Source organism: Ursus maritimus, unplaced genomic scaffold (assembly GCF_017311325.1).
Source record: "Ursus maritimus isolate PB19 unplaced genomic scaffold, ASM1731132v1 scaffold_3, whole genome shotgun sequence".
Taxonomy (NCBI): Eukaryota; Metazoa; Chordata; class Mammalia; order Carnivora; family Ursidae; genus Ursus; species Ursus maritimus.
Window position 1 is genome coordinate 32529677 of NW_024425563.1, and position 18367 is coordinate 32548043.

General features: G+C 37.7%; 1 protein-coding gene across 1 annotated transcript in view; it reads right to left on the reverse strand.

Annotated features, from left to right (window-relative positions):
- Nucleotides 1–18367, reverse strand: part of MET (MET proto-oncogene, receptor tyrosine kinase) — an 81101-nt gene that overhangs the window by 25954 nt on the left and 36780 nt on the right. The window contains exons 3-10 of the mRNA XM_008705785.2: nt 17447–17581; nt 16512–16685; nt 11480–11640; nt 9643–9745; nt 9394–9530; nt 8552–8713; nt 7650–7749; nt 3573–3791 (exon numbers count right to left, since the gene is read on the reverse strand). Coding sequence (XP_008704007.1) covers nt 3573–3791; nt 7650–7749; nt 8552–8713; nt 9394–9530; nt 9643–9745; nt 11480–11640; nt 16512–16685; nt 17447–17581 — 1191 coding nt within the window. The remainder of the gene's footprint in view (nt 1–3572; nt 3792–7649; nt 7750–8551; nt 8714–9393; nt 9531–9642; nt 9746–11479; nt 11641–16511; nt 16686–17446; nt 17582–18367) is intronic.

An 18367-nucleotide genomic window follows, 5' to 3' on the forward strand; every position in this document is an offset into this window, starting at 1 on the left:
TGACACAGTGTTTCTAGCTAGGATTCAGGCCTGGGCACCCATGTCTGAGCTGGTTACAGAACATAATGGATGGAGGCAGTAGGTAGAATTTGAAAAATAGCATTATAGCAGGAGGGATCTTACAAGATTTCATATATCCAGGTGGCCACAAGATTGAATCTGGGAAAGCCAGCTAGAGCAGTGAGGTGCAGGTTGGGAGAGGACCCAGGGAGGCAACAGTCCAGGGAGGTTGGCAAGCAGAAAGTCAGCGAGTTGGTGGTGACAGGGTCAGGAGGGAGAGATTTATACTTCTTCCAGAGGATAGGAGTCCCTCGGTTTAGAGACTAGGCAAAAGAACCTTCACAGAAACCTTCAAAACTGAGTTCCACAGGATGTTAATAGGCATTTGCAGAAACTTCCTGGTCATTTGGGAAAAGCTGCATGAACTAAAATTAAAATGGCTTCTTCACTGGCTAGTTGGGGCACTGTGAAATTGCTGATCTTCCTGCCCCCCTTTCCTGGTTTAGCTGACTTCTCCAGACTGGACTTCTGAAGCATCTCTATGACCATATACATCAATATGCTCCAAAATAACATAAATCCCCAGGTCAGTGTCAGGCAGTCTTTGTTCCAGCATTACATACTGTACTGTCTACTTTCCATAAAATACGCTCATGCACAAAACGTCACATAATAAGGCAATTAGGGAAAAGACAGGGTTTCTTTACAAATATCTAATAATCAATTCTGTTTAAAGAATTGTTTAGAGCTATCTCACCTAATGAATTGTAAAGATAACTATATACCATATGATAGAAAAGTATCTCTATTATGAAAAGTATTTTGGTATACATTAAATGAAAGTTGATATGAAAAGCATTGTAATCTACTGTAAAGATGAAATGGAATCAAGAGACTTGAGTGTGAGTCCTAGTTCTGCTGTTTGCTCCCTAGGTAGCCCAAGCTTTCTAAACCTATGTTTACTTATTTGTTAAGTGGGGATAATCATTACTGGACCTCTAAATTGCACGGGTCCATATGAGACTGAAATGAAATATTATATATCAAAGTACTAAGTTAGGGGCGCCTGGGTGGCTCAATCATTGAGCATCTGCCTTTGGCTCGGGGCGTGATCCCAGAGTCCTGGGATCGAGCCCTACATCAGGCTCCTCCGCTGGGAGCCTGCTTCTTCCTCTCCAACTCCCTCTGCCTGTGTTCCCTCTCTCGCTGGCTGTCTCTCTCTCTGTCAAATAAATAAATAAAATCTTAAAAAAAAAAAGTACTATGTTAACTAATCTTTCACAAAAATGTGAGCTGCTGTTGACATAAACATGGTGTCCTGGTCTGTACTCCAAAGGAGATGTCTACTTTTGATGACCACTGTCCACAACCGGTCCTGACTAACTTGAAACATTGGCCATAAACTACCTCCCACATTGATGGGATTTCTGGTTCATTCTGAGGGATGACTGATCCTTGGTCTCTCTTACATTCTATTGATCCAAACTTGGCTGACTCGCTTGGTCATGGTGTACTGCTGACTGAGGCAATTCCCGCATCTAGGGCTGGAGACTATCACAATCTCTTTTTAGCCAGGGAATTCCTGTACACATGGCTGCTTGAGGACCATGAACTCTTCCTGGCAATAAGGAGCAATTCTCTCTCTAAACACGTAATTCTCTCCATAGCTTTCACTGAGGGAATACGAACCTACTTCACACTCATGTTTTGAACAGTAATTGGACAAGCACAACATGAAATAAAATGGCATCCTTTCTTTTGATAAAAACAGTCCATTGTATGTGTAGAAGAGGCCTTTTCTTTCTTTTCTTTTCTCATGCTTTGCTTTCCTTTGTTTCTGTCCCAAGAGAGGCAGAGGTTTTAATGTAATCAACGTTAGAAACTGATAAAGGGTTAAACAGCTGTCACACAATCTTTTCTTATACCTTAGATTTTCTCTTATATATAAAGAAAATGGACTATGGGCGAAGATTGAATGATGATACCAAAATAATCCCTCTCAATCTTCCCTTTTCTCCCCAAACCGCCACTTTGTGACATGACAGATGTTATAAACTTGTTAGAGAAAAGAGTTATTTTGTATGTAGAGAAAAAAAGAAAGTGTTTTGTGTCTATTTCCAGAGACCCCTTGGGCTATGTTGGGAACAGCACTGAAAGGTTGAGGATGATGTCAAATCATGTTTTCCTAGGTCCGACAATTTTGTAGGACATTGAATAATGGGTATTTAATTTACAGAAAAAGAAGTTTTCTCTTCCATATAAGACTGTGTTTGGAAGGGTAGATAAAGAACCATTTATTTCTAATCCTTCCATCAGAGATAGAGGAACAGAAAAATAGAGTTTATCTGGGTGTAAAAATATTTGCAAATAAACCTTTGTTTTCATCAAGAAAAACCAAATGGAATCTTTCAAATGGCAAACACAGTAATTGTTGAAAGCAAAAGGTCACACTAGATTAGTTTTATTGAAAAAAAAAAGTGATAAAAGCTCCTTCTCCTTTTCTAAAACTAATTAAAGAAGCAGATGAAAGAACTTTGCTGTGGTAAACATGCTGTTCACTGAAGCAGGCTTCCATTTAATTTCATGCTGGGCTTGCTTAATTATTGTACAAAACACAATTCGAGGTTAGTAAACTTATATGAGTATGAACGTGTGCATGAATTTGGCTATAGATAAAATCTTGTTGAAAAAGCAGAAAAACTTCAGTAGAAATGTATTATTACTTGGATGGAGATGATCTACAGGAACTTATATCTAAATAAGGACTATCCTATTACTTTTTATTTGTTCATGTCTGCATCCAGGCTATCTTTCAGGGTAAAAATTCTCAATGTCCAAAACAACATGGTGAAGAGTAAGTATTTTGTTGTTTCTAGTGACTGCGGTTACCGATAAAGTCTTGATCATTTTGCTGTTTTATTACCACTTGAAATAAAGATGACTGAAGTGACATAAGAGAGCTGTACTGTAGTCTTTGTTTTGTCACTGTTCCATCACTTGTCAAACCACTTAACCTCTCTGCGTTTTACTGTTTTTTGTTTGCAACAGGCTGGGTTAGAAAAGATAATTTGTTATTCTCCAATTAAATTACATTTAGAGGCTAATATATTCCTATAGTAGAGGAAATTCAGCTCTATTTAGAAATCGGCTTAGAGATGACCATGCCCAGATACAAAATTCCAAGTGTTACAAGGAAGTACAGAACTACAACTGATGCATTTACTTTCATGGTTCTTACCTTTTATCTTATAACGAGCACATTTAGGTGTCCAGGGAAATGTGTAAGAGCAGCAGGATAATGCATTACAGGCAGCCTATTTAATAGATCGTGTCCCACATTTGCTACTTTTTAACACACACACAAGAAAGACTTTTTAAATGCTTCATTAAAAAGCAGTCCATGATTATACTTAACTTTTAGTCTTATGCCAAAAAGATTTGTTTTTCAGAGCTTAGATATGTGCTGATGTAGTATAAGATAATGACCCAGTACAACAATTCTATTCATACAGCTATGAAGTCAATTAAGTTCAAGTTGATGATTTAAGAGAGCATTTTTAAGCATTTCTTACCTTAATTTCCAGTACATTTTCATTGCCTATTGAGATCATCACTGGCTTTTCAAAAGGCTTAAACACAGGATTATGTACATAAATGAGATCAAAGTTTTTGGAATGGATCCCATCTAACATGAAAAAGGCTTTGGTTTTCAGAGGGAGTTCCAGATTCAGCTGTTGCAGTGAAGGAGTTGTACAGCAGATTATCTCTGAATTAGAGCGATGTCGACATGCCTATAATAAGACACAATTATCCACTGTACACAGAATGTAGCTTGACAACATCAATAGCAACTTCCACATTTCACTGTTCTAGACAATCAATTAAAAATATATAATTTTTGAAAAAAATTCTGCATTTACTTCCCTAATGTTGAAGAACACATTTCTGGTAACATGATAGATACAAAATCATCCAAACAACACAATCTTTAAAGGAACACAGAGCTCCACTGGCCTGGAATAAGCTATACTGATCTAATTGAAGCTGGCCCTCCCTCCATCACTTTTATTTTCCTTAAGATGACAGGACAGTCACCTGGAGGGACTGCTTCTTTGTTTATGAAACACCAATGGCAGAGTGAGAGCTGGACTTAGTGTGGTTAGAAGGCCTTGATTCACATCATACCTTTAAAATAAGTTGTGAGAATCCGAGCAAAGCCCTTAGGAGGACACTCAGTGTCCCCAGTTAAGAATTAAGATTAAAATGTTATTCACAATGTGTGATACTACATGGTAAGTGCTTTGCCATACTGATGACATTATAATTAGCTACGTATTTAGGTCATTGTATTAGTGTGTTTCAAGCTATCAATTTCTATGTGCCAGATTCTGTGCAAAATAGTTTATAGGCTAGTCTCATCTCATCCTCACAACATTCCTAAGACATAAGTGCTATGATTACCCACATTTTACAGACGAAGAAACTAAACTTTTTGAGCTAATGCCATTAGACCAGGTCGTACAACTCTGAATGGCAGAGTAGGGAACATAAATCCTAGGCCATTGGCTTACATTCACGGCCTTAACTCCCATGCTGTATGGCTTCTTGCTCACTCTATAGTCTATGTAGGTAGTTCTTTTCTTATGCTATTTTACAAAGGTTCTGCTATTATTATTTCATGCACTTTTATCTCTCATTTCAAATCTTCCCCTTTGGAATTCTGATTTATGGAAGTTTGGAAAATGTGGTTTCCTCTTGATTGTGCTTAGACTAAACCAGCAACACAAAGTGGCACATTTGAGGTTAAATGGTTGCATTTTTTCCCCCAAGGAAAAGACAAACAAGCAACAACATCCTTAGATTTCCTTTTCTTTGACAAGTAGAGTTGGAGATAAAACAATTACTTATGCCCACAATAGAAAAAGGACTCAGGATATACGTAAAAAGCACAAATAAAATTGGGTATTTGATATTTTCTTCTAAAAATAATTTAAAAAAATTATCCTACATTTTAAAATGCGTGTTGTAAGCAGATTAAAAAAATACACAGATATAATAGAAACAAAATATTAGTTTTTTAATCAAATTCATATTATAATGCCAAAAGCTATTTGTTATCATCTTGAAAAATGGAAATGAACAGTTTTACTGCCAGTACAATGATTCTCTATTAACAATAAGAAATTTGAAAACTATACAATAAACTGCTGGCTTCTGGGCCATAATGTATATTAATTAATATTAATTTTGTTAAGATGGTGTGTTTTTATTTTATTTTATTATTTTTTTAGTATTTTTGTTTTAAAAGATTATAGAGTTTGCTGGACTTAAAAGTTACTGTGGCTGGATCGGTATATCTAAATCAGACCTGGCCAAGCGTTTTTATTTGTTAAATAATAAATGGGTTCAATTCATCATGGTCAGCTTCAAATTCTATAAGCACCAAGGAACGTGGAAGGAACACATATTTCTTTATGAGGTAGTTCTCACAAACAATAGTCAAATGGAATTCTTCATTCTTGCCCAATTCTAATGCACACTTTTATTGTGATAATATGCTTGTGGCTAAAACAAGAGAAGTTTACATTTCCAGATATATAGAGATAAGATTTTCATCTTCTATCATTGTTTGAATCTTCCTTGGGTTATGGAACTCTTATGTCTCACATCTAAGAGGTTTTTAAATAAATGTTTGATTACTCTGAATGAATAAAGACAAAAGGCGTCTACATGTCATCATAATGCTGGTGAGAGAGAAGGAAATTTAGCTATTACTTTAATAACCTAGGCTCAGCATGAATTAGATAAACTAGTAATTTCTCAGATTTCTAAAGAGTCACATGCCAACACCAAGAAGGGTATTCTTATTTGGTTAATGAAAAATTGTTCTGTTTGGCTGTGGAGAAGTGGTGCTCTTTAAATTAATAGCAGTGGTATTCTAACTTTATTTGTGGCCATGTGTGGGGATTGGTTTTAAAGCTCTCTACTTCATACGGTGACTCCCTAGAGTACAATCTCTCAGGAATATGATAAAAATCTAATAATACTCTTCAGAGGTGATGCAATGTGGCTGATTGAGAAGGTCAAGAAAAATCTCATTGGAGATGACCTTATTGTTTGGTGATTTGGCTTGACATTTTTAGCCCCAAATTGGTTTTTGTAATTAAAGAACACTGTGGCCTTAGTCTTCAAGAAATATTGGATGGAGAATCTAAAAGAAAGTGCTGTAATTCAATCTATCACCTGCCCAATCAAGACACTGCTTGAGAGGGGGCACTTAGAACTTTCATTTTTAGTTGAGTGCACAAGTCCAACTAGATGATGGTATTTTACATTAGAGAAAAACATCAACAAAAATATGAAATTCTTGTAAATAACTCCAATCTTCCTAAAGTCTAAACTAAAACTACCATTTCAACGTGAGCTATATAAATTGTTAGACCACAGAATAGGTCAATCACTTTTAAGGAGGCATTCATTTAATTTTGATTGGCTTTGCAAATAAAAGAAGGGAAGGTGGAGAAATACCAAACAACATACACTCTAGGACATCAGTCTTCTAATGCTCTTTCTCATTACTTGATAATATGCTAACAAAGGGACAAGAAGAACAGTAACAACACCGTTCTTACACAGGGATGTAAGAACATATGTGTGCCTGCCACTTAGAACGACAAGGATGCTGCTGCAAGATTAGAGCAAAAGGGCAATGTTCTTTGGTGCATTAAAACAAGGGAGAGAGGAATTCTATGGACTGAAAGTTTGTGCCCCTCCCCAAATCACATGTTGTAACCCTAATCCTCATCATGATGGTATTCGGAGATGGGGCCTCGGGAAGGTAATTAGGTTATGAGAGTGGAGTTCTTATAAGGAGTTGGTGCCCTTATAAGAAGAGATTTAAGGGGCCTGGGTGGCTCAGTCTGTTAATCATCTGACTTTGGTTCAGGTCATGATCTCAGGGTCCTGGGATCAAGCCTGTGGTGGGCTCCCCACTCAGTAGGGATTGCCCTCTTCCTCTGCCCCTCCCCCTGCTCATGCACAGGCTATTTCCCCCTATTTCCTCCTCCCCCTGCTCATGCACAGGCTCTCTTCTCTCACTCTCAAATAAATAAATAAATAAATAAATCTTTAACAAAAAAATAAGAGACACAAAAGAGCTTGCTTCCTCTTTCTCTTTCTGCCATGCGAGGATACAATGAGAAGGTGGTCTTCTGCAAACCAGAAACAGTGCCCTCACCAGACACCTGGATCTGCGGGCACCTTGATCTTACACTTCCCAGCCTTCAGAACTGCGAGAAATAAATGTCTGTTGTTTAAGTCACCCAGTCTATGGTATTTTTGTTATAGCATCCTGAACTAAGACAGGGAATGATGTAGTTTCTATCTGTACCAACTAGCTTTAAAAATACTGCCTCAAGTTGGAAGTCGTCATTGTCTCTAGCATTTTGTGTGTGTGTGTGTGTGCATTTTATGTGAGCCTGAGGCAAGATAATTTTAGTTGTTGTATAAAATATACTATTTGATCTGTGCTGCAAGGAAGGTAACTAGCAAAATTAAAAGCGAAACCCAAATGTCCTATGTACGCCGAAAGCCAGTGGTAAAGGCAGAGGTGCAAAGTTTTAAGTACAACCATCTCTCAAAGGACTTACCACTGTAAAGTTCCTTCTTGCTTCTAGTACACTTATTACCATCCTCAGGACACTAACTGAATGCAGGTTTTTTCCAACAGCTGTTATTGTGCTCCCACCACTGGCAAAATAAAATAGAAAAATAGCAATATTGAGAGGTTCTTTCTCTACCGAGTATTTTAAGAAAGAGTTAAAGTTCCTACATCTCTTACTAAAGTTAAGAGTTGCTACATCACATGTAGTAACTGCACCTTATAGTCAAAGCCAAAGTCAAATGGATGTTCGGTGGTGACTCTTCTTTGAAAACAACTTATTGAACTTGAAAATATGTTTTAAAATACCTATTTTATAAGTTGAAGAAATGTATTTCTCTTTTTACTCACAAAATATGCAAAAGAAAGATTTTTTTTCTCTTTTAAAAACAAATCAAAGTAAAATGAACTTAACTCTTGTTAGACAGAATTAATGGAAACAAGGCAGACTGAACTTGGCCCAAGGAAATACTGATTCAAAGGGAGGCTGGTATAGGGAAAAGCTGTGTCTAAAGCAGGCAGAGCAAAAATACACTGAAGAATGGAGGGGAAAAAAGGAATTCCACTTTTGGGCACTAAAGTTAGTACAGACTTGACCTGTACATAATGTAAGTGAATAAATGCTATGGCGGCACCTTAAACTGTTGCACGGAAATCTGTTTAAAATGTAATAGAGTCGGATAAAATGTTTCTTGGCATGAACCTAGCAATGATAAAGTCAAATTGTACTCAGAACCTGAATGTAGTTTTCACTCCTGAATTAGAAAGGCGGCCTTTAAAAGAAATGCAACAGCATCAAAGCCAGAGATAAAACTGCAACTCCTCTTGACTATTTGACAAATCATTCTTATGTTCATTATTTTCTTATACCCATCAGAAGCTTTTACTTACCTAATAAAAGATTTGGTTGGATGAATTGCATAGACAATGGGGTCTTCCTGGTAACTGAAGCTGTTCATCTCTCGGTTGGCTAAGTCAATTTTCAGTTTAATAGGGAACTCAGTTGGAGTGGTTTGAGCTGGGGTATAACATTCGAGAATACTATCTGACACACTGAACAAAAAAATTAAGAAAATTGACCTTAGCTATGAGATACACATATTTTAGAATTATATGCATAAATCAAAAGTATATCACTCAATGGCTCCTAAGTGAGAATCTCCAGATGTGTCTCGAAAAAAAGCTCTTTCTAATGTAGCCTATTTACATTTGACTGGATCCCAAACTTAGCCTTGTTGTAGACAAGGCATCTATGACTTCAAAACATTTGGGATTTTAAGCAATTTTTAAAGTAGCTTTTTGGTACTTCATTAAACTGAGCTCTTTGACCTCAAAGAATCAGAAACATAACTTCCCTCTAGACCCAATCTCCCCCATGTTTCTCACATCCCCAAAGTGATTTAGCCTAATTGTAAATCTTGTTGGAAGTGTTTAATTTACTGTCAGTTACCAGAATCTCACAGCTCACAGCATAGCCAGGATACTAAGATGTAACACTAGAGAAGGTAGATGGGAAGATGAAACTTAAAAAGTGGAATTAATAAACATAAGGGAAGGGTAGAAAAATCAGCAAAAGGGAATGGGAAGGAGGAAGTTTTATCAGTAGGGGAGTAAATAATATACATCTTGATTTTCTTCCACAAAAAAAAAAAAAAGAACAAACTTTTCTTGATTTGTTAGTTATAGATACTAATCCTACTTGACTGATGCAACAAAAAATAAATTTACAACACCTTTTTAAAGTACATGTTTTTCCACCAATTGAAATGTGTCTAGAATTCCCACTGTTTAGGTGCTTTCCAGTTAAAGTAAGCAAGGTGCCGCCAGTCTTAGGACCATAACTTGGAGAAATACTTGTTATTATAGGATCCTGAATAGGAAATAAAAACAAAACAAAACAAAGTAACTTGTTAATTTTATAACTCTAAAGAGATGAAGTAACAAATATCCTAGTTCTTGAGAACAGTAGTGTGTAGACTTACCACATAGGAAAATGCACTATATTGTGCTGTCCCTCGACCATTTGCAATAATTATGGATATATTGAAATGCTCATTCACTGCAGGACCAACTGTGCATTTCAGCCTGAAAAAAACCCCAAAGTTTAATATGTTGCAAATCCAAAGGCTTCTTCTGGTTTGGCTGTTTTATGGGAAGGAATATTAACTGTAAATTCTGAGCTGGCTAGTCTGAATAGCAAGCAGTTTTGTGGTAAGCATGAGAGCTAAAAATCATATATTTCCATTTCTGTACTATTACACTTCACACAGACAACACAGGAACTGTTAATCAATATAGACCTCACCAACTGAAAAATTCTTAGCAATCTAAGTCTAATCCTCTAAAATTGTAGGCATAATGTTTGGCATACTTAAGATAAAGTATTTCAACACCATATGAAACAGTGGGCTAATTATAAATAAACCGAATCTTTCATTAAAGTATGTCAACAGGTACATTTCTGTGGTTACATGTGTCACATGTATATTACCTTAAAAATAATGAAATTGTAACAGGCTTTCCATAGAATTATTTTTAAATTGATAAGCTTACAGTCCTGAAAAAGTATAAATATGATTTGTTTTGTTAAGCAACTTTTAAAAGAAGAGAATTAAGTATGTTTTGCTTTTACAGGCTCTCATATATAAAGCAACGAATAAGAACTTACAAGGGAGATTTCTAGAAAGAATTTGTTTTCCCATTAGCCTAAACAAGTACATGAATTGATGTTTTGGTCTCAGTAAATGAGTACATTTAGACCTCTCTGATCCTGGAAGGAATTCTACAAGGTATAAAATAACCACTTGATAGAAGAGGCTCAACCATACAACTGGAAATGTTTGTTTGTTATTACTACACGATAACTAAACATTTCTGGATACTCCGTTCATTATGGGATTTACATTTGATAGAAGGTGAATGGAGAAAATGGAGGAACAAACACACATCTCGGATCAGGAGAGTTGAGTCTGAAGGCCTGTTAAGCTCTTACTCTTTGGATTGCCTCTGCTAAACTATACTCCACCTTTTTTTCTCTTTTTAAAGATTTATTTATTTGTCAGAGCTAGAGAGCACAAGCAGGGGAAGTGGCAGGCAGAGCAAGGAGTGCGATGTGGGACTCGATCCCAGGACTCTGGGATCATGACCTGAGCAGAAGGCAGAGGCTCAACTGACTGAGTCACCCAGGCGACCCTACACGCCACCTTTCTGAACTTCAGACACCACCTTTGTAAAATCGGTATGGTATCCTGGGATGAATGGCTAAATGAGATATACTCCTTACATTACAATACCAATAAATTTCAGCTGAATATAAATTTAAGTGCATCAAAAAAATAAAAAGGAAAGAAACAAGTCTCAAAAATGTGACTGAGCTGCTTTACTATGTTTCTGGGGTTTAGAAAGTGAATTTAGAAGAGAGGGTCTTTATTGAGTTGTTTACTGATTTTTATAGAAAAAGCCATTGGAGACTCTATATTTGAAGACTTTAAAGATGGAGCAACTACAACCAGTGCTGTTCTTTCAAATCTACCCAAACAATTTCTGAAGAAATGTAACAAAAATGGTTGAAAAACTCCCAGATGCTGGATTCTTCTTCTTTTTTTTTTTTTACCTAGGTAATATTACCGTTCTCCCTCTTTTTTTAAATCCTGGTAAGTAAATAGGATTAAAAACAAAAGAGTTCCACAAGAGATATTAGAAGGCCAAGATCCTTTCTAATTCAAGACATGGACTTTTGGGACAGTCTTTACAAGCATTCATTCTAAAACACAACCTGTTTTCCAACCACACCCCAGAAAAGCATTCTAAGATCCTTACATATTTGTTGTGCTCTCACTTAAGGTCAAGGTGCAGCTGTCATTTCCAAGAAGAACTTTGGTTTTCTTTAAATCAAATTTATTATTCCTCCTGAATCCAAAGTCCCAGCCACATACGGTCAGCATTGTCCCTCCTTCCAAGGGTGCACTAGTTGGGGAAACCTACAAGGACAACCAAAACTTAAAAAAAAGCTCAAACATTATTTTTTGTTTGTGTGCAAAACAAACAAAATATGTATCCTCAGTCTGAAATTTTTCTATTCTGCCACTGTCTTAAAAAATGGAATTTTCACTGCAGGAAAAAGGGTCACAAATTTCACAGAAGCTGGAACAAATATTAAAACTATCTAAGATGTGCTGATGAAATAAGTTGTTTTGGGGAGATCCAGAGATGGGACAGAGAGCAGAGTCAGCCTGGATGGAAATGAAGGGCCTTTTCTGGGCCACTCTCAAGTGAATTCATCTGGTAATCTTCCAGGGTGGAGTAGACAGTTTGGGCCCAGAGTTTCACATTCTTGTAACTCTCATTGTAACTCTTTCATGGGCCCTCCAGATCAAACTCTGATCAAAAATCTTTCATGGGCCCTAGAAGTCAAGCACCAATATGTGTCTTGCTCTGTGCATGAGCTGGGTGTTTGCTATAGTCTTGTGCTATGGTATTCCCCACCTAGAGAAAAAAGAAAGTCACACAGTGAAAATACCTCGTGGTATCCAGTGTTTTCTCAGTTGCATTCAGCAGCTATCATAACACCAAACACATAGATGGTATTCAACATATACTTACCATTCACCATTCATTATAAATCATCTACTATGTGCCAACCACTAACAAATGAATATATGAATCAATTTCCTTATACTTATTAATTCATATTTATTACTGATTTGGAATGTTTCTTTTTTTTTTTAAATATGGTCACCATTTGATATATACCAGCTGGTTAGCTGACACACCCAGCTTTTAAAAAATGATGTAATTTTAAATAAATACATACAATATATTATTTCTATTAGAAAAAGATATTCCCCTCTTTAAGAAAACTAGAGAGAGCCCCAAATGTGATCTGTATTGTAGCAATGTTTTTAATTATCTCTCTTGGCAATATTTTACGTCTCATTTCTAGAGCTGATTTTTTTCTCCCCTCATGTTCAATGTTAAATAAATAGGTTCATTTTTCTATTGCAGGCTTACTTTTGGTGTGTCGAAAGTATAATTTGAGTTCATTAATACAATTTTGGCAACTGTGACATAAGATAGCAGTAGGTGTTTATGAAGTCTATAAGACAACTGTTCTTAGGCTAAAACTATTAAAACAAAACAAATTTCTAAGTTAAAAATAAGCTTCTCCCTGGCAGCTTTGTCACAATTGAGAAAGGAAATGCTCTTTTGGGGGGGGGGGGGACACATATTGTAAATTGTGCTGTAAAGTACAATGGTGGGAAAACATAGTGCCACCATACAGGCAACTCGAAAACCAGTAAAGGTGTTTGCTAAAGGCCAGTTAGTAAAAGTCTAAAAGTGTTTCTTTCACAATTTAGAAGGGCTTTCAGCAAAATTCAAATTTGCAAATATTCCCATTCATCCCTAGTAAACAATCGCAAACCAAAGTCTTAACTTACCCTTGCTACCAAATCCCTTTAGTCTTAGCTTAATGCTTTTACGATAGCTATTTTATCCATAAAATCCATTACACACTTGTGCTGTCCATGAAAACTTACCTTGTCCATGTCTAGGCAAATGAGAACTGCTCGAGAAAAAAATACCTGTTCACTATTATGTTAGAAATCCAGTAGGAGGGGTGCCTGGGTGGCGTAGTTGTTAAGCGTCTGCCTTCGGCTCAGGGCATGATCCCGGCGTTCTGGGATCGAGCCCCACATCAGGCTTCCCTGCTAGGAGCCTGCTTTTTCCTCTCCCACTCCCCCTGCTTGTATTCCCTCTCTCGCTGGCTGTCTCTCTCTGTTAAATAAATAAAATCTTTAAAAAAATTAAAAAAAAAAAGAAATCCAGTAGGAGAGGGCAAGGCATCTAACCCTCCCGGACTCTCTTCAGCCTGAGGCAGCCACACAGCTGCCTTTCCCTTGTTTCAGGAGGAGGTTCCCTCACAGAAAACAGCTGCCTAAGGCTGATATTGGCCCGAGCCTGCCTCTTAGATTCTCCCGTTCTATGTAAAAATTGAAGTCTGTCACTCTATATACATCATCACTTTCTACATAAGGCAAATGGATTGGGTGATGATTTGAGAAAAGACACTGAGAGTTGTTCAGTTGGTGTGCTGACAACAGAAATGGAGATGATAAAACCTTTGCTAGTCAATTGGTCAGGACTCAAAAGTTCAGCTCAACTTAGCTTTCCTCCCTGGGCTGAGATATTAGAGCAGGGCATCAAAACATTTCCCCCTTAGCTTATGGGGTAATGTTCACTCTTCCAGGGGAAAAGGAAGGAAGTGGTTTTGGACAACACACCCTCGGATAGAACCAACAATGAGCTGGCAAACTGTGAGTTATCCTGAAGGGCAGGGAAACTCTGTGGGAAGGAAATGAGTGTCCGGCATAAAGGCACAGAGGCTAGGTCTCCCACCTGTCTGGACAGGGCAGAAACAGCCACCAAAGCAGCTAACACCCTTTCATAGGTGAAAATGATTTAAACGATCACATTTTCAAAACCCACCAAGATAATACATGAGAACGCTAAAACAACAATAAAACCCCCATGGAAAATTAGAATTTGCCTCTTCAGTAGTTAAAAAGTCACAAATATATTGGTGGTAGCCTGAATGACACCCCCCTCCACCCCCGCCCCATAAGATATCACTGTTGCTTCTTATCTGAGTCTTCCAATCAATTAATAAACCATTTTATTGTCTCACTGGGACTGAATTCAATCCTACAAGATATGACAATTTTATCTTAATAAATTCAGAACGCATTGTAAAGTGCTCTTCCTTTTCTGAAGCATTTCTCATTCCTCTTTAAGTATGAGATCAGATAACATGTTTGAAACAAAATAATGGGCTTGCAATCCTGAAATCTCTCTTATGTGGAATTGCAAAGAATTTCAGTCACTGAACATCATGTACCTTGAAAAGCAGGTTAACTCACATTTACTGGAAAGTGAAACTATACACTAGTTGGGTTTTGTGCCTATAGTGTTTAAGACAGATAAGAAATAGATGAATAATCTGTCTTATTTTTTGCAGTAAGAATGCTAAATGTCACGGTCTAGTGCAGCATGAAATCTTCCTAACAACTATGAACCAAAAGGGATTTATGGACTCAGCTGCACTACTTTCCTCCTAACCGTACAGCCCAAGCCTCACTGACTCGTGCACAATGCAAAGCAACCTCTTAAAATCAGCAACTACAGAAAGTTGGAGTTAGGAAAGGTGAGAGTAGAGGGAGATTTAAACACTGTGAGAGATTCTTTGGTTCCAGAAAATCCTAAAATATTTAGTCGTTTTAAAAAAAACCCATTTTAATATGGCTTTCATGAGTAATTTGTACTTTGGTCAAATTAAATGTTCCATTTGCACAGGCTCTCAACCTGCTCTATATTTAAAACACCTAGTTTGGCTATTTTTGAAATGAAATTATTGTGACTCAATTGCACGTATGCACCCCCCCCCATATACTCTCCCCATATCTCTTTCATAGAATTGCTGAGTTCAGATTTCTAGTGTCTCAAATTGCCAAGGCTGTGTGTTTAAAAAAGTATAAAACTGCACGTAGTTTTAAAAATATACTAAACCACAAAAAGGGTGTATAATACCACAGTATAGATCTAGGTTTGTTTTCTTACTGTCTTCTAGTTTATTCCCTGGCCGATCAAGCTAAGTCTTAATAACTGTGTTTCACCTAACAGAAAATGATTTGGTTTAAAACCCAGTCACCCTGCACAAATCTTGCCCCAAACCGTAACTAAATGAAAACAGCCATGCGCTTGGGGGGCGGTTCTTGTTCTGACTTGCACACTTTGTTTACTTGGGCTTGATCCAGGCGACCGAGACCTTTAACTTGAGTCTTTCACAAGAATCATTTACTAAAGTCCAACTGTTCTATATGTGAGCAGGGAAAATACATACTGGGTCCTCACCAGGGAATTATTTTCAAGCAAAAATGTATTTGGATCGAGACATTTAAAAAAAATTGCCATGGAGATTTTCACAGTACCAAATATCTGCTTAAACAAATAAGGCAGCAGAGAGCTGGAGAGCATGGCTACAATGCCATGACTGAGCTCACTGCCAGAAGCTAAGTTCTCTAATAGGAGGAGGCACTTTTCTTTTGTTCAGACCACATTTCCTTAGTGTCTAGAAGAGCGCTGCTATATGGTATGCAGTCAATAAATATTTTTGGACTGAATTAAAGAATGAAATGGCTCACAGAGTATAGATGTTAGTATGAGTCATCAGTTGTACCTGTAGTGTTCTTCCAGGAACTCTGAAAGAAGGCACATAGCCACCCATGGGTGTTCACTGTCCACTTGCCTCCCACACTGGCCTGGGAAGTAACCTCTAGTCTTATGTGTGATGAGACAAAGTCATCACCTATACATCAGACAGGAAGAAATCTTCTGTACTTTCGGCCCCAGCATAGCTGGCATCCCTAGCTCGCATGGTTCAGTTTAAGATTCTGGGTTATGCTTAAGATCTCTGTGTGTGGTGGAGGCTCATGTCTGGGCACCCGGTAGATTAAGTAGGTGGTGAGGAATCACTGAGTCAGATGGGTCAGGTGGGAAAAGGTCCCAGGGTGAGGAAATGGGGAGCAATGTTGCTCACTAGCCACCACTCTTTTATTCACAAAGCACTAAGGGAGAGCAACTTGCTCAAGGAGAGAACTACTTAGTGAGTGTAAGGCAAGTATCAGGTACAGGGCTCAGGGTGATGTGCCCAAATGCCACCCGGAAGGAAAACCGTGGAGAAGGATGGTGCTTTGGCTGATGTCTCACGGCTAAAAGAATAAGTTGAATTTAGAATTTTTTCATTAATGGGATTTATGTTTATCAAAAGCACAGGTGACAGCTGACAGATTCCTACCTCATAGATTGTAGGCAGACAGATCTCCTGAGTCCATGTTCCAGTGGGGCATTCCTCCAATTGCACACATTTGTCATGGCACCAGCCACACTGCACAAAGGGAGGGGCGGAGAGACACTGACTGCAGGACTGGAAATGTTCACAGCCTAAGCCATTCAGTGGGATCTTGGTGATCTGTGAAGAAAAGTGATGGAAAGAGCTTCCAGAGGGGTTTTTTGTTTGTTCAATGAAAACTAAATACACTAAAGATACATGTAAATAAAATTGCATAGAGTCTACTAGAGATAGCACCTATGTGTGAAAATCATGTAATAACGACTAAGTGATTTAAACAAAAAAACCAAATTCCTTCCTTTCCTCTATTGTTAGTGTATATGTGATAAACATTACCATTACTGTCCAGGGAACACACGGACTGTCATGCAATGTTAGAGATTTTATTTACTAGGGACATTTTGCTCTGTCTGAGATGATTTTAAAATAACAAGAGAGTATAATTTAAGCTGCTGGAAAACACACTTGAACCCCTGGGAAATTCTAAGTAAGTTTACATATCATTTGGCATCAGGATGCACCTCCTTCTCTCAGAGAAGAGGGATTACCAGCTGGTGTCAGATTCCAATGTACATTTCAGGACTTATCTGTCTGCATTAGAGTTCTGCCCTTAGGACCATAATTCTCATTCTGCGCATTTGTTTTTCTCATTGAGAAATATAGGACAAAAGGAGAAGTACACATTATGAAGAGGACCTCCCTTTGGTCCAATCTTCCTGAATAAAGATTTAACTTAGTTTCAGAAGATCTCTGGAATACTCAAGAAATAATCTGAGAGAGGAGAGGTGAATGCAAGACCAAGAGAGAAGTTAAAAAAGACCATATGATACACACTGTAAAAATCCACTCAGGGAAAACCTCCCTGTGGGAACAGGGCTTACTTTCTTCCCAGTGACGACCAGTGTGTAGCCATTTTGGTTTAATGGGTGCTCCACAATTGCTTCTGGAGACACAGGGTGGGAATCCAGGCGAAAATTCACATGAGGGGTTGACGATCCTGATCGAGAAACCACAACCTGAGAGACAAAACACAAATGACCTTAGTCCAACAAGCTCAGTTTACATACAAGTGGAAAATGTGGATGATAATGCTAATAACAGATTAGGAGAGCTTGTGGGTATTTGAACTAAAGGCCCTGTAGTTTATCTCATTCTAAATCAATAGGACATCTCCTAATCTCCTGTCTTGAAGACAGTTCATCTGAACCCCCAAGGCAGACTTTTGCATATGATCTTTTAATGGTGTATAGGGAAGGAGATCTTTCAGTCAATCAGCCAGCACATGCAGACAAGTCCTCACAATTGTACTGGGAACTGGAGGAGCCAAAACTCTCCCCAGAACTGAAGACCTCACTTACACTACAAGGATTTCAAATTATTTTTTAAATTTATTCTCCATTCCTGCCCCACTGGACAGCTTTCCTCGACCTAATGGAACAGATAGTGGACAGGGAGTCTGGAGGACCTGGATCTAGTTCCAGCTTTGCTACTCTTAAGCCATATTTATAGATCTTCTGAGGTCAAAATAAGCCTTCAGTTACTTTAAAATAATGTGCTGTTGTTTTTATAAACCATTGTCCAGTCAGATGTTATTTCTTGGATTATAAAGTTCTGCTTCTTGACCTGGTTTTATAATAAGGTCTGATGGTTTTAACAATGCCTTGGAAATGAGGTTTGATGACTTGCGTCATTCTTGCTTTGAGGTATTTCTAATTTGGGATGTTTCTCAGCTTTATAATTTCCATTTTCTCTAACTACTAGAACCCAGTATTAATGAAGTCCAGGGATAAAATCAGAATGAC